General features: G+C 30.0%; 1 protein-coding gene across 2 annotated transcripts; it reads right to left on the bottom strand.

Annotated features, from left to right (window-relative positions):
* Window positions 1–11,255: 11,255 nt before the first annotated feature.
* Window positions 11,256–11,905, bottom strand: LOC124942731. Of its 2 annotated transcripts, none has more exons than XM_047483282.1 (2): window positions 11,775–11,905; window positions 11,256–11,695 (listed from the first exon to the last, which is right to left on the bottom strand). In XM_047483282.1, exon 2 carries the CDS (start codon window positions 11,682–11,684, stop codon window positions 11,421–11,423), a length of 264 nt encoding a protein of 87 aa, XP_047339238.1. In that variant the 5' UTR covers window positions 11,685–11,695; window positions 11,775–11,905; the 3' UTR covers window positions 11,256–11,420. The 2 variants fall into 2 exon arrangements, with proteins under 2 accessions (XP_047339238.1, XP_047339239.1); XM_047483283.1 differs by having other exon boundaries at window positions 11,256–11,690; window positions 11,775–11,801.
* Window positions 11,906–18,414: the final 6,509 nt, after the last annotated feature.

Below are 18,414 nucleotides of genomic sequence, written 5' to 3'. Positions count from 1 at the left end.
ACTGTACGTCTAACTCCACTGAGTTAGACTGCACGTCTAATTCCGGTTCTACTTCAGACTTGTCTGAAGGAGTTAGACTCACGTCTAACCTTCACAATCCAATAGACTGCACGTCTAACTCCACTGAGTTAGACGACACGTCTAATTCCGCATACATTAGACTACACGTCTAACTCCACTGAGTTAGACTGCACGTCTAATTTCTTATACATTAGACTGTACATCTAACCCCACTGAGTTAGACTGCACGTCTAATTCCGCATACATTAGACTGTACGTCTAACTCCACTGAGTTAGACTGCACGTCTAACTCCACTGAGTTAGACTGCACGTCTAATTCCGTATACATTAGACTGCACGTCTAACCCCACTGAGTTAGACTGCACGTCTAACCCCACTGAGTTAGACTGCACGTCTAATTCCGTATACATTAGACTGTAAGTCTAACTTCACTGAGTTAGACTGCACGTTTAATTCCGTATACATTAGACTGCACGTCTAATTCCGTATACATTAGACTGCACGTCTAACTCCACTGAGTTAGACTGCACGTCTAATTCCGTATACATTAGACTGCACGTCTAACTCCACTGAGTTAGACTGCACGTCTAATTCCGTATACATTAGACTGCACGTCTAACTCCACTGAGTTAGACTGCACGTCTAATTCCGTATACATTAGACTGCACGTCTAACTCCACTGAGTTAGACTGCACGTCTAACTCCACTGAGTTAGACTATACGTCTAACTCCACTGAGTTAGACTGCACGTCTAATTCCGTATACATTAGATTGTACGTCTAACTCCACTGAGTTAGACTGCACATCTAACTCCTTATACATTAGACTATACTTCTAACTCCACTGAGTTAGACTGCATGTCTAATTCTGTATACATTAGACTGCACGTCTAATTCCGTGCATCTAATGTCAAATCGGTCTAATGAGCCTCATTAGAGCCAAGTCTCATGAAATATGATTTCGATACACCTGCATCAAAACGCGTAAATCATTTCATCATCAAAATCCCAATAGTCAGACTATTCAACACATAGTCAAAATAATTTGACCCAACAATTTCCCTCTTTTTGATGATGAAATTGAAAACCTGCATAAATATACCAAAATATGCATTCATCATATAAATAAACAAACCCTGTTTGCATGCAAATAAAACATTCAAGATAACAAAATCAGAAATGCCCATAAATGAGTGTTTTCAGAAGAAACACACAAAACCTTGTTCAAAGTAACCAAAATAGGTTCATAATAAAAACATTATCAAAATATCCAAAAAGGAATTTCATCTTAAGAAAATTTTTATTCTAATCTTCTTCTTTTCCTTCTTCCTAATCTTTTCACTTGAAAGAATGATCTTCAACCTAGGAGGTCTCTAAGACTGCGGTTAGAGGAGGGTTGGAGACATCTCTCTTTCTTTTCTTGGTCTTAAGCTTCTTCACCCTAAGAACATATTCGACAACCTTCTGATTGTTCATAACTTTGAAGGGAAGAGGAAAACTTTTACCCGGTTGATTCAGAAGAAAACAGAGAAAGGCGCTGAAAGGACCGTCAAAACCAAAAATAGTTTTTCGGGCAACAACCATTCTTACCACATTTCCAAAGAGGAAGCTTGTCCAGTTGACTGGCACACCCCTTGTGATAGCCACCATTATCTCGAAGACTTTGGAACAAAAGTGGTATGAAGACTCTTTGACGAGAAGAGATTTGAAGATGATTTCACTTAGAAGAGCAAATTCATCTTTCAGAAGATTTTTCTTTCCATATATATCCATTTGAGGAGAATCAGAGAAGACTTTCATCATATTAAACATGATTTCAGGAGGAGATCGAGGAAATTCCTGAATACCTGCAAAGGGAAGTTGAAAGAACATACCGAAAGACTCTTCAGTAATGCAAATCATTTGGCCCATGACAATCCCAGCAACGATTTTATCCTGATAAAAGCCAACAGTTTCGAAAAATTCACGGACCAACTATTCGTGATAGAGTTCATGAGGGGTTATGAACTTTCTCAGCCTGGAGGCTTTCAGAGATTCAAACATCTTGTGCATGCCCGGAGATTTTAGTGTGGATACGGATTTGAAATCCACTTGAATCGATTTTGGACGGAAAAGAGACATTTCGACTTGATGAACAATATCTTAGTCGATTCGAATTCTAGAGAGAGAGAGAGATGAATTTCGAAGAACTCTTATCTTTAGAATGAATAATCAATAAATATCAAGGTCTAATCATGTAGAAGATAACTAATGATTACTCCTACCGTCAAGAACTTCAAAAGTTTATTCCCAATAAACGCATCATTTAATATTAGCATGAAACCGAATAGTTAATACTAAATGTACAAACAAAAGTTGTCAGAAATATTAGTCATTCCTTATATATTGAGAGACATGTGTCTTCAATTCTTTTGAGGAATGACTGATTTGATTTTCGGCGGGAAAATGAACTTTAGCAGAAACATAAGCAAAAAACAGCTATCCAAATAGCCAGAAGATGAAGAGTCTAATTACACCAGTAGTTAGACGTTTATTTTCCTTTTCACATTTTCAACTTTCTTTTGAAAATCAGTCTATTAGACGTATACGTCTAATTATGCAATAACATCACGTGAGACACGTGTGTCTGGTTAGACGTGAGCATCCTCTTGCTCATGACGTAAAAACAATCTGGTGTATCATAAGGACAGGTCGTGGGTACCATCTGTGAAATCTTTAAGACAAGAACTAATGACTGTGGAGCATTCAACACCATACTCAGTTCATCCAGGTAGCACCAAAATGTTCAAAGATCTGCAAATTCTATATTGGTGTCCAAGAATGAAGAAGGACATCATGAAGTTCGTAAGTGAATACCTAACCTGCCAGCAAGTCAAGGTTGAGCACCAAAGGCCTTCTAGGATGTTATGCCCTTTGCCAATTCCGGTTTGAAAATGGGAAGACATCGCCATGGACTTTGTAGTCGGTTTGCTCCAAACCCTGCGAAAGATGAATGTCATATGGGTCATAGTGGACTGTCTCACCAAGTCTGCTCATTTCCTACCAATTCGAACAACATTTTCAATGACACAATATACAGAGTTGTACTTGCAAGAGATAGTTCGACTGCATGACATACCAGCAAGGATAATATCAGACCAAGACCCACGTTTTACTTCACATTTTTGGAAAAGTCTTCACAAGGGTCTAGGCACAAAGCTGTCATTTAGTACAACAAGGATAATATCAGACCAAGACCCACATGTGATCCAAACTCTGGAAGAACTGCTGTGGGATTGTTTAATTGACTTCGGAGGTAATTGGGAACCAAGACTTCCTTTGATTGAATTCACATACAACAATAGCTTTCAGACTTCCCTTAGAATGGCGCCCTTTGAAGCCTTGTATGGAAGAAGTGCAGGACACCTCTACACTGGGACGAAGTAGGAGAGAGAATTGTTATTGGGCAGAAAATCGTATCCAACACTGTGGCACTGGTGGGAAAAATCAGGGAGAGGTTGTTAGCAGCTCAAAGCAGACAGAAAAGCTATGCTGACAAGAAACACAGAGATCTAACTTTCAGTAGAGGCGACCACGTTTTCTTGAAGGTTTCCCCTTGCAAAGGTATCATCAGATTCGAGAAAAAGGGCAAGTTGAACCTAAGGTACATTGGACCCTTTGAAATTCTGGAGGAAATAAATGAGGTTGCTTATAGACTTGCCCTACCCCCAAATCTTGATACAGTTCACAATGTTTTTCATGTTTCCAACCTGAGAAAGTATATTCCAAATCTGACCCATATCATCCATCATGATGTAATGCAGTGGACACCAGACTTGGCCTATGAAGAGATTCCAACCCAAATAATTTCTAAGAAGATCAGAAGGCTGAGAAATAAAGAAATTATCATGGTGAAGTTTCTCTAGAGCAACCATTTAGGAGAAGAAGCAACTTGGGAAGTAGAGGAAGACATGCAAAAGAAATATCCTGATTTATTCGGTACGTTTTAATTTCGAGATCGAAATTCCTTAAAGTAGGGTAAAGATGTCACACCCAAAAATTCACTTTAGACCGAGCATCTTCGGTCCTAGCCTAAACCTAGGATCGAGGAAGAGCAATGGTTTAGGACCGATGAAAATCAGAGGACCTAGACCTAGGAAAAATAGAGTTAGGACCGAGGGGTCCGACCGAGGATATTGTTGCCTTACACATAATTCAACTAACACATACCTCTATGACATCATGCTTATGTCACCTCATGCTTATGCAAGCTCATACTTCTTCAAACCCATACTTCTGCCACATTATGCCTATGTCACCCCATGTCATGACAAGCCCTTTATATTAAACAAACATACAATCCATACTATATCCAGCTGATGACAAGCCCTTTATATTAAAATATACAACTCATATTATGACCAGCTGATGACAAACCCTTTATATTAAAATATACAACCCATACTATGACCAGCTGATGACAAGCCATTTATATTAAACAAATAAACAACGCATGCTATGACAAAGCCATGACAAACTCTTTTCATTATCAAATTGTCAAACCCATGTCTATGACAAGGCTATGACCAACTCTTTTTATTATCAACTTGTCCAACCCATGCCTAAGACAAGGCCATGACCAACCCTTTTCATTAAACAATTATTTAACCCATCCTATGACCAACCAATGACCATCCCTTATTGAGTCCTATATATACTGCTCTTATTCATTCATTGTATCATATATTCCTCTCACTAAGAAATAAGAAGACATACTTTAGAAGCCATTGAAGAACTTTAGCAAGATCCTCAACCCATCTTTAGAAACTCACACCAGCTTTATATAATATTTTTTACAAAGTATAATTTGTTCTTCCAATTATAAATCTGTTTAACAAAGTATAATCTGTTCTTCAAAGTATAAATCTGTTTTTCAAAGTATGATCTGTTTCTCCAAGGTATAATCTGTTTCTCCAAGGTATAATCTGTTTTCCAAGGTATAATCTGTTTTCCAAAGTATGATATGTTTTTATGGAAACTATAGTGAATAATGATGTTTGGTTTTGATGGATATGGGAGGAAGGCTAGCCAACATGAGCTTTAGTAGTCCGATTCCAAAATTATGGCTGCTTATTATGAGACTAATTTCTGAATATGAGTTATCAGAAGATTTATTCACACAAAATGTGTCTAGGTTGTGGACTTTAGGGATAGACTCTGAAGAGTGCCCTTCAAATATGTGCTCAAAACAGATACCTCACCTTGAGGATCAACTCTCAAGGTCAAGGGTCCAAATATGTGCTCGATATGTTATTGTTCCATCACTATGAGAAATGATTTTATAAACCAACATATCAATACCAACAAGTTTTTAAATGTATTTCCATAATTTTTTAAATGCTTGCCAGGTCTTTAGACTCACTATGCTTGTGTGGTGTAGGTACACAACAATAGATTTTATTGGACATAATGAGGAGAGGCTTGGAGTGGGAAAAGATGTAGGGATTGTGTGTGAAGGGAGGGACAAAGAATGAAGACTGAGTACTTTTAGGGTCTAATACTTAAAGACCGTAACTTTTGTAACAATGGACAGTATCTTAAATATTTTAGTAGTAAAGGACCGTGTCTTATTTTAAAAGACTGAATTTTTGTAGCACCACTTATATAAATATACAAATCTTCTGCATATGTTATTGTTTTCCATTTATTTATGTTAACATTTTAAAACATCCCTCACTCGGTCTAAGAAATTTAGGAGTCAGGGGTGTTATAAAATTAATCTTTGAGTTACCAATATTAGAAATTGACAAAGACTAACCATTATCGACAATTATTTGTTCATACAATTATTTGTTCATTACCTTGATAAGGGAATGAGTTTGAAGTGTTTTCAATTCAACAATAATATGATCTAATGCCCCCAAATTGACATACCAAACAGGATCAGAGATGACCATTATTGATGCCATCATTGTATTGTTGAATTAGAATTAATATGCATACAATTTTAATCAAACCAACAATGATAATTGGTGACCGAGTGCCCATTATTTTTACATAATTGACATTATATATAAGCACAACAATTATTAGAGGTGTGACACATTTTATCACATGTATTGCATTTGAGATGTTATTTTCTCCATTAAAATTTTCAAAATTTTGACAATTTTCAGAAAAATTATTTGTTCATTATACGACTCATTGTTGGGCCTAACCACTATTGGGCCTATTTTATGCCTAGTAGTACTTGAGCTATTAACGTCAAGACTAAATAGGCTTTTCCCATTAGCCCCTCCACGCCCATTATAAGAGGAATGGTGATGATTTCTAAAGAAAAATGAAAAGCCCACAACTTCTCTTTAGAGTTTCATGACTATTTTCGGTGATAACAATATTCATAAATTTGTTTGAGACATGAGAATGAGAGAGTTAGAGACTTTGTTCTTAATTTAGAAGAAGTTCAGTGAGGTCTTCAATGCTCACCAGTTCAGCTTGTGTTGTTACAACGAGCACAAGATAATCATATTTGGGGCCAAGGCTTTGAGAATGTATATGAGGAGATCCAGATTAAATATTTTTTTCGCTGATAGAGGCAAGTGATTAACAATGAATTTCATAGATTTTAGATAACCGGTCATTGTTTTTGTTCATTTCTTTTGAACAAAAAGCCGTAAATAAACTAACCGCACCTTAGATTGAGTTGTAAATATTATTTCTATGGTTGTCTAAAGAAAAAATGACATTTCACAAGCATCAAAAATAACCTAAGCAAGTATAAGTTTTGTGAGGGTGGAGATAAGCCAACTTATAATGTGTTGGTCATGTTCCTCTCATGATTCAAAGACATGATTAATGATCATGGCTGTAGTTGATGATCCTTCTTCCGGAGCAAGTAGAGTTGGGCTCGGGGAAAGAGGGTTTCGTTGACATAAGAAACTAAACGATATCCTTTTTAATACGAGAATAACTTGAGATACCAAAATACAAATATTTGTTGATTCAATTTCACATGAATATGATGGAAAAATGAAGAAGTTAATAGATGGATAATCTTGCTCTCTCCCATTACTAGGATTGAAAAAAAAAAGTTATTCAGAAGTTTGATACCATGATTGAAGGATAGACAAAGATATTGTTAGAATAATTGTATTGTGTGTTTTCATTGATAGACAATAAACATATTTATATATATTGAAATGAGATAATGAAAAGTCTAAGAAAATCTAGAATATAAAAAGCCTAGAAATATGAAAAACCTTAAGGATATGAAATGAAAAAGTATTTGTTGGTGATGTCCAACCTATTAGACTTGAAATAATAATATATAATATATTATATATTATTATATACTATATAATAGGCCATCAGAGTTTTTGGTCTATAACAAAGAAACAAGATAAAGAGAGGAAGATGAAGGCAACTGATAAGAAAAAAAAATAATCTATTTTTCTTTAATTAGTTTCTCTTCTCTCCCTAAATACCTACGTTTAGGTATTTTCATCATTGATGAAGATACATTTTATATGTATGTATAATCTTTAATGATTATGTTGTTCTTGAAGGTTTATGTAATCTGTTAGATTGTAAAATTTAATTTGTAAAAATATTGTGTAACCCATTTTAAGGGATACAGTGAGTGGTTTAAACGATGTAAGGGTCCCGTGATAAGTTTATAAACATGGAATTAAAATTAAAAGAATCATTTTCACATTATTATTTATGTGGTTCTTTTTTATCAACAAGTGATATTAGAGTAAGTTATAGGCCTTGTATCCTGTTTATAATAATGGAGAATAATACGAGTAGAATGATTACTCTTAATGACTCCAACTATCATGTGTGGAAAGAGAAGATTGAAGATCTTTTTTATGTCAAAAATTATTATTACTTGTGTTTGCTAGTGAAAAGTTAGAAGATAAATTGATGAACAATGAACTTTGAGAGTCACCGTGAGGGCGTGTGGTTATATTAGGCAATGATTATATGATAATGTTCTTAACCATGTCAGTGAAGAGATATACGTGAATGGTCTATGGAGAAAACTTGAAAAGTTATATGCTTAGAAGATTTGTAACAATAAATTGTTTCAATCAAGTACATGATGGGCTTGAAGTTTCAAAATAGAAAAACCATGTTCGATCACTTGAATAAGTTTTAAGGGATTATTAATTAGTTAGATTGAGATCAAGTTTTATGTTGAAGTGCAAGGGTTATGGCTAATTGGTATACTGCTAGATTAATGGGAGACTTTCAAAACGTCATTATTTAACTCGACCATAAATGTGTAGACACCATATTTTTACACCCAAATATATTAAAATAATGAACCCGGTCTAGTATGATGATTATACTTGAAGATTAGACCGGCGGATAAAAAACAAATAATTAATTTGCGAAACGACTGTCTCTAGTCTATTTCCGGGTTAATTAAAACCTAGATTTTTTTTTGTAGAATACTAAATCTGAAAAGCTAACACCATGCATGCAATCAGACCAGAAAATTGTGAATTTTGAGTATAATATTGTATTTTACGTTTTTTAAAAAAATATCCAAAATTGGCGAGAAATTCAAATTCGTGGGGGCCACACCATCATCTTCTCCGATTAGGTCATCGTCAAGTCTTTGTCGGGGATGGTTTGTTATTCAACATGAATCTGCAAACATCAAGAGCTCCAAGAACGAGTGTTCTTGATTTGGTCTTTATATTCAGCAACAAAGATACCATAAACTCCCCTTTGACACATTTTACTAAACAAGTCACCTAGGGATGAATTCTTAACCAAATTCGATGAATCTAGTTGCATTGGAAATTTAAGAGAATCATCTACAATCATGTCCAAATATAATTCCAAATCAAATTTTTTATTTTTCATAAATCTCGATAGAAGTCAAGAACATGAAGATGATATCCATTACGGACCACCTTCAACTCAAAAATGATTTTGGGAGTTGTGCACTGTTTTGGGCCGATGAGGTTCCAATTAAATCTAGGACAATACATGAAATCATTGGTGTTGATAATAATGGAGAATAATATGAGTAGAATGATTACACATTGAAAAATCCATTAGAAGTTAAAAGATGAACATTAGTTAGCCTAAAAAGCTAACTAGTAACATGCATGCTTGTGTTGATTTGGTCATAATTTGAGCCACACTCAACCAAATTAGTTATATGACCTACTAATGTAAATATATTATTTTTATCTTTCTTTTAATACCAATTAGAATACATGGTTCGATCCATAACCCACACTAGGTCTCGTGTAAGTTACCTTGGTCATTTCGGGCCACTTGGGTTCATCCAATGATTCGTCTAGCTAAAGATTACATCGACTAAAACTTTGAACATAAAAGTTGTATCTAATATTATTTCCTTTCCAACCATACTAAGCTCACTCCCTTACTCGACTTGAGTCGATTAGGAGAGATGGTTAGTACTTGTTGCTCGAATGTCCAAACTAATGAAGACAAAAAATGACCAAAACCATTCATTTTAAAATGACTTGAGTTGTGACTTTTTATTCGAGATTTGGTAAACATGAAAGTTGCGGGCCTCGGTCTAGGCTTTCTAACGATCCCAAACACAACCCATTTGACCCATCATAGAGGCCCAATTTTGCCAAAAACTGGAAAGTCCATTACAACTTAAAATTTAAAATACACCCTTACTCTATAAGGTTGTAAAATGAAGAAGTAACTGCCTCGCGGAACAACTTTACTTCAATTTAAAGCTTCTCCAATCATTCTTCTTACTTCTATACATCTTCTACACCATACTTAGAAGTTGTATAAGGTATTTCTGGTTGGCTTAGTGACGACTCTAAAAACAAATGTTTAGAACTAGAGGTCGTGCCCGAACATTAATCGAGGAGATCTGAAATTCCCGAGGGACCTAAAAAGGCACATATAGTATTTGTACTATGCAGGTAGTAAAAAGCAATGTTCTCAATGAAGAGAGGAGAAAGAAAGCATGATGTTATTCTTCACATTATGATGTCCTACTTATTGAAAGAAAGAAGAGGGACCATTAAGAGTATATTCCCGAATAAGAAAAATTATAAGCAAAAACAAATCTAATAACACTGCTAACATAGAGTGTTATCACTGTGGAAAAAATAGAGAAATTTGTCATGTTGCTTAAGGTTTATATATGTTATTTGTATTTGGTTGAAAGGTATAAGGGGTTATAAATTGTATAGATTTTATAATTTTGTATTTGATTGGTAGAATAAAAATGTTATATAAAGTGTAAAAGACATTTTTGCCCTTTATATTTATATAAATTTAATTGTTAAATTAATATTTACTTAATTTTTATTATTATTTCTCTTCATTTACGTGTTTTTTTAATTATTGTGTTAATTTATTTTTACATTCCTGTTTTTCTTTGATATTGTTTTGATGTTTTTTTTACTTTATGATGTTCTATTTTGATGTTGTTTGTTTCTTAGAATTTAAATTATGGCTTATGACTATTATATTCAAAAGTGAATAAGTAAAGATATCTACATTAATGCTGAGTTTTGTTCTTTGACAAATATGAATTTTGAATTCTGTCTAAGTCATGTTAATTCGAATGAGTTTTGACAGGGATTTGTGTTCTGTGTTGCGGTTCAAAGTAAAAATAAATCAAACCCCTTGATTTTTTTTTTTAAATATATACCCTATTTTATATAATTTTTCTTTAATCTCACATTATAATTTAAATTTACCATATTAAAGAATTTCTTTTCAGTTTTTAATTTTCTCAATAGAAAATTTTTCCATTTGTTATTTATTATTATTATCACGTTCTTGTTTTGGTTTGAATAATGTTTTTTTAAGTGGTACATATGTATTAAAAAATAATAAAAATAGTTTAAATATAAAGACTAGAGTTTAACTTAAAAAAACTATTGAACTTGTAGATTCTCAGGAAGAATAATTAATTCCACAAACTACTTCACTGATTTTTCAGAACGAATTTAAGAAAGAATCAAAACAATAGTAATATGAATAGTAGTATGAATATCATTAAATGTTCGATGATTTCTTTCCTGTCAAATAATACATCGGAAGATAATTGAAATGATTACCCAAATATATAGACTTAGAATCATGAGTTGTCTCAATTCAAACTTTACTTTCTAACCATTACTAAAGGACTCGGACATCCCTACTAAACCTGAGTGATGCTCTGCACAAAATTGAGATACCAGCCAACCCCAATGTTTATTTTGTTTTCTAAAATTTTAAGAGTTATAAAACTCCAATTCAAATGATTATCTATACAAAATATGTTCACAAGCAAATCACCCAATATTACAATCTAAAACAAGGAAAAGATAAGAAGAAGAAGAAAAATGAATCAAACCCAAAAAAGAAACCACATTATTTAACAACACTATTATTATACATGCTTTAACTAAAAAACTCCTAATAATCTTCACCGGTGGCAGTAGTAGCAGTGGCGGTGGAAGATGTTTTCTTCTTCTTTTGAACCTGATTCTTGATCCACTTGAAGCTCAAAGATGTCCCCATCTTCATCTTTTGAGCTCCAGCCACCGCAGCCGCCTTAGCTTTTCCCAGTCCTCCGGCACCCTTCTTATTAATCTCTGTTTCTTTCTTTTCTTCTTCCTCCATAGCCCCAATTCCACCTGCCCCCCACTGATCAGCCCAGCTTGGTCCATCCGCCGCCATTGTTTTCTCAACTTATTTGGGGGAAATCATCAAATTGTATAGATAAAAATAGATGAAAACTTGAAATCAAACAAAGATAGATCCAAATACCTTATCTAAAGATCACCAACAGAAAAAACACAGCCTCCCAGGAGCAAAAGCAGAGAGAGAGAGAGAGAAACACAAAGCAGTTTCTATCTGGTCGAGGTTGGAAGAAACTAGGAAGAAATGGTGGGTGGGGGATGTTCCAATGATTAAGAAAGTTTTGATGATTAAAATAAAATATTATAAGATGCATGTGGATGGTCTGTCATTTATCTATTTCCAACTCATTGCTTTTGTTTTGCCTCCTCTTTAAGCAAATTAATGCAAGTTCTTTTCTTTGCCGGTTACCAGCTTCTGTTACTAGTTAAAAAAATATTATCAAACATATATTTTCTCTTCATTTCTTATTTAAATACATCCTTGTAAAATAGACAACTTCAATTACAATATTTTCATTTAAATCAAGTCAAGTATGTATAACAACTCTAGTTAATAATTCATTATTGTCAACCAATTTGGTATGTTAAGCCTTGTTGTGGAGCATAATTGATATCTACTTCGTTTAAGTCGGGACCATTTATGGTTATTGAGAAACATAATTGATATCTACTTGGTTAAGTCGGGACCATTGATGGTTATTGAGAAACGCAGATGGAGATCGTTAAAAATGTGAGTGCGGAGAATAATGGGCCATCATTTTTATTGTTTTCTTATGAATCATTGGTTAGAACACATTTGTGGAGTCTTCAACAAATTAGTCAGCCGTATTTCTTATCGTGACTTTAGTTGAAGTACTAGTTTCTTACACATTCAATCGGGGATTTGGAAGCTGAGATCTTTATTGACTTTGTATGGATTTTGTTAATATTATCGTTGTTGTTAGGATCTTGCTTAAACAACTTAATTGTATTCATAATTTGCTTGGACCATTTACAAATATAAATTTAATAACTTAACTCTATTTATATTTATCAAGAATTAGATTTTCATTCATACTTACATATATTTAGTTGTATACATGAATATTTTGAGTAAAAGAAGTATTCAACAATTTGTTATATTTGTTATGTTGGTCTTATAATATTTAGAAACTCTACTAAAGCTTTATTTAGTAATGATATTGGACACTTACCTTGGTTCATAATGAATTGGTTAAATATATATTATTTGAAAGTGATCATTTAAATAACCTTCTTTTAGGATCTATTAAGCAATTTTTTTTTTTTAATTTTGTAAGAGCTCGCACACTAAATGCAAAGAGTGGAGACTTTGTTTAGTTGAAAATCGAGAATAAGAAGGCTCAAAGCTTCTTGACGATAACCTAATTTGTTCATGTGAGTCATATTCAAGTTATTGGTTTTTAATATTTGGGCCATGGCCCATAGATATCAATAAATTCAAACCAATATGTAAAACCAAAATTTTACATGAAAAAATGTACTTGTTTCTCAAATTAATTTTGGCATGAAAGATTTCATAATTGAAATCTAAACATAACTAAAATTGTGGTTTATTAAATAGGTTTGATGTAATTTGTATAAAAGAATGGTTAGCAACCTCTATAATTAAATTATTATTTCTTCCACTAGGAGTGATGAAAACACTTGATCAGGATGTACCTGCTCTAGTTATCAATTGTCTAAGTTTTCTTAGTTGTATCATAAACAACTCCTTCAAGTTATTGTTTAATTGAGATTATATGAATAATAAAATAAAATATTATTTTATTCATCTTCTCATTTATAATATTATTTAATTTATTAATTAAAATATTAAAATATTTTATATTTTAAAAAATAAAATAAAATTTATTTTATGATTATATATTAATACTTTTACATCTTTTTATAAAAAAAAAAAATCACAATCAATTAAATAACTCAAATAACCTTAATCCAAACCAGCCCATAGACTTCTCTATATATTAAACAATGACTATAACTTAAAACCACCAACTTTATCTGAAAAATATATATTAATACAACCTCCTTAATGACTATAACCATCAAACAATAAAAGGTGAATTAATAAATTAAGATAAATAGTCACCACTTGTCATCTCCATTTTCTTTTACTGTGAATGTGCTTATTTTAATAAATAATTTAATAAAATAGTAATTATTAATAACTTATTTTATTGTGAGAGTCAAAGGGATGATGTACAAAAAGAGAGACTTAGTTGTATGGGATAATAAATAGATAAGTTGTATAGATATAAAGTTTTATTAATTCTTTGTGATTATTATTATTTAGTGGTTGAGAGAATGAAAACCAATTAAATAACAAAATAATATAATTTTTTTTTCAGATTTCACCTTTTACAGATTGTTGAAATTATATAAATTTTCCATATTTTACCCTTTTACAGATTGTTTGAATCATATAAATGAGATTTGCACTAAAATTTTCCATGTTACTTTTTTCTTTTCTTTTCTAAATTTAAAAAGATAAATGATTATACTATTTTTAATAAAAAAAATGTATTTAAAGTAATAATCAAATATAAAATGATTGAACTCTTTGTTAAATAAAATTCAATCAGAATTACCTTATTTACATTTTTATTTGTGCCTGACTGTATGGACACCAAAATACAGTCACATTTTAAATCTATTTAGTTGTACATTAATATAATAAAATAAATATAAATAATCAAACAATTATATTAAAATTTCTATATAGGACAATTAATTTTGTTTTCTCAAAATAATTAGCTTTTATATAAATCATTAAAATTTTATATAACCAGGAATTATGATCTCTTAATCTTTATTATTATTTTTTTAGAAATATATATATAATTAACATATTTGTCCGGATATAAGAATCTGTTATAGATATTAAATTTAATATAATCATTTTATTATTTTTATACAAGTTTTGCTTCTATAGCCACTTATCTCTACATATTAAAAATAATAATTAAATTTATTTATGTTTCTGGTAAAGAATAAAGTCTCAATAAATCATCTATTTAACTCTCTCAAATAAATATAAATATCCCGTTTTTTCTTGATTAGATATTCGAATGATTTGAAATACATCTTTAAAATTAATATGTTTGCAGCTAATTAATTCCTACACTACTTTTAAACTTATAATATTTTATTTTTAAGAATGATCATATTTCAAAGGTGTTGAGCTAAAAATCAACAAACAAATATGGTTATAATCAATTTTATAAATGGTTTTATTTTGATGTCTTGAACCTATAATCTTGTAAACATAATTTTTTTTTTGTGATTTATTACTAAATATGGATATATACAAAGATTGTTAAAATAAATTTGATCCGAACTATTCCGTTCCGTAAATTCTCACGCTCGTTACGCACCCGTTAGCCACTTTGTCCTTGGTTCTTCCGAATTGCAAGACAAGCTACCAAACATTTTCTATATATATTTAGAACTAGGGCGAGACAAAGTAAATATGAGAGTTTGTTTTTCCAACGAAATTAAGTATTTTTTCTTATATTGTGTTGTGCCATTAGACACGAGAGCCATTAGACACGAGAAGTAATAAAAAAAGTTATACTAAATAAAATAAAATAAAATAAAAAAACACCATATTCTATTAATCTTCTTTTGATATACTCGAAAACATTTAAAATGTATCCATTAGAAAAAATCAAAATTTTTAATCTAAAATAATAAACAAATTATTTCAATTTTACCCCACATCAATTAACAAGCTCTAAAATTTTGTTTTTTTTAACCTTAAATTATTTTGTATTGACTAGCTATCCTTTAATTCAGTTCAAGTTTAAAATATTTCCCATTTCATATAAAATCAAAATACTTAAATGGTCTATTTTATATACTTTTGTGTCTAAATATTGTAAAATTATGTTGGTTTTAATAAATATTCAATTTGATATACTGTTTCTAGTCATGTTGTTAAGTTTGTATATTTATATATTAAAAAAGAGGAAAAAAAAATTAATGATTTTGATGATTTTAAGGAGGTAATAATTATTTTAGATAAAAATGACTTAAAAAGTATTAATATATATAAAAGAAAATAAAAAAAAATAATTTAAAATAAATAGTATTTTAATATTTTGGTTAATTAAATGAGTGATGTGATAATTGAGAAGTAATTGATTGAAAAAATAATTTTGTTTGAATTATTTAAAAAATTCATAAAGAACTAGACTTAAGTTTGCTATTAAAATATAATATAAATAATATTTTTAAATATGCTTCTTAAATAATATAAGTTATTTATTTAAAAAAGAAATTAATATGTATCCTCTGGTTTGAAAAGAATCTGAATTGAATCTGAGCTATATAGATCATCATCACATTTGAGAATTGGTCCTTGGGGAATCGATTAATTACTCCACTTTTTGAACTGTTTCTTGGCTAAATAAGAAGGACTGATCATGGCTCCATTGAAACTTAAAAAAAGCTGACTTCAGTATGATTTTTACTATGAAAAGTTAACAACAACAAAATTCCATGGACCACATATAACACAATTTATTTATCTTAGAGCTGGTTTGATGGAAGTTTGTTTTGGGATTTTTTTTTATTAAAACTTAATCATCCTTTTAATTCATTAACTAATATACATTTATTTTTATAAATTTTAAATATAAAAGATTTTATAACAATTCAATCAATTAAAAACTCAAATAACATATTTCTTTTATCAAACAAGATTTTTTTGATAAAAACCCACAAATAACCAACAACAAACCAACTCTTAATGTTTAATTATATATATAACATATAAATTTAGAATGTAGTTTAAGTGAAAAATATATTGTCTAAGAGATTAGAGATCTCAAATTCGATTCTCAATAATAATAATAATAAAAAATGTCTTAAATTGAAGTTGTTTGTAATTGTGTTAGCTTTTTTTTTTTTTGAATAATAAAAGAATAGTTAGATATTGGTGACAAAGTGACATGTAATTACAAACCAAACACGCACTGGAAAAATAAAATGATAATAATAAAATAAAATATAATTAAAATAAATAGTTAGTTCCATATGGTAGACAAAAGCTGATTATGGAAGAGGGCCTTCACCTTGAGCAATGTCAAATCTGATCGACCATGTTTGAATTGAACACACTATTGTTTCATTCTATCCACATTTCATTCTATGCACATTGTGAATAATTTTAATTTTAATTTCATATGAATTGATATTAAATTATAATTTAATTTTTATGTTTGAAAAAATTATAAAATTGTAAATCAATTCAAATTCATATATTTGAAAAAAAATACATAAAAATAATTTAATTATATATTAACTATATATAATATTAAGATATTATTTGACACAACTTTTTAGGATTAAAGCTGTTAAAATCTCGAGTTGACTCTTAAAATTTTACGATTTTACGATTTTACATTAGGTTAACGAGTCTGGTTTTAAGTAAACTCTTAAATATGTAAACTCTTAAATTTTAAATTTATGATAATAAGATTTTACGAGTTTACGAGTTTATAAATAATTTTGATTTTACAATTCTATATGATTTTACGTTTAATAAAAATAAATTTATATTTAAAAAATAAAGTTATTTTTTATTCAAAAATATTAATTAATATAATTAATTTTTTAAGTATAATTTTTTGGTAATATTATTTACTTTTGTAATTAAATTTATATTTAAATATATAAAATTTTAAAATTGGTTAAATATAAAATACTTTATTATATATGAATAATAATAATATATATCTATTATTTTTTGAAATTAAACTTTTACAATTTCAAGTAAACTCTAGATTTTACGAGCTTACAACTGGCTAACGAGTTTACGTAAACTCTCGATTTTGACAGTCTTGATTAGGATAATTCAAGTATCAAGATTTTTTGTTTAGAAGTTAATTTTAATGAAAAACAATATTGGTTCGACATGTTAATTTATTAAATAAAAAAATATATTGGTTCGGCATGTTAACTTTCTAAATTAAAAAAAAAATATCGATTCTACAATTAACGCCCTAAATTAAAAAATATTAGTTCGAAATGTTAACTTACTCAATTAAAATATATATATATATATATATATATATATATATATAGTTCGACATTTTAATTTTCTAAATTAAAAAACAATTATCGAGTTAACATGATAACCGTGTTGTAAATGATAAAAAAACAATATATTTTTATTTAAAAAACATAGAAAAAAATTTGGAATTACAATTCCGAACTAAAACGAGTGGAATTGAGAATTATAAAAACACATTAGTTTGAATTTCATTGAAATTTTAATTCTAATTCTTAAATGTTATACAAAACCTAAGAATTGAAATTGGACCCCCTAATTTCAATTCTAATTCTAATTTCATGGTTATTTTAACCCCGAAAAACTCTTTGTCCTGAAAAAGCTCGGAATTCGAGAAATTTTAACCTCGATTTGCATGTTGAGAATCATTTTTTTAATAAAACATTAATTTTAAAAAATTTATAGAAACATGTCCCGACATTTTAATTATAATAATAATTAATTTTTGATTAAACTTAAATAATCTTTTAGATTTAGGATAATCAATTGTTTTCTGATTAAAAGAAATCTGTATTTTAAATAATTAAAAATAACTATTTCAAAAGATTATTTATTTAATGAAATAGTCGTCAATTGATTTTTAATTTAAAATCAATATGTAACATTTGGATGAGTGAAATTGGAATTGGAATTTCAATTCCATGCAATTCTATTTCTATCATTAGAAAATTAT

The sequence above is a fragment of the Impatiens glandulifera genome, chromosome 6, assembly GCF_907164915.1.
Source record: "Impatiens glandulifera chromosome 6, dImpGla2.1, whole genome shotgun sequence".
NCBI lineage: Eukaryota > Viridiplantae > Streptophyta > Magnoliopsida > Ericales > Balsaminaceae > Impatiens > Impatiens glandulifera.
This window is presented reverse-complemented; position numbering and strand designations above follow the sequence as displayed.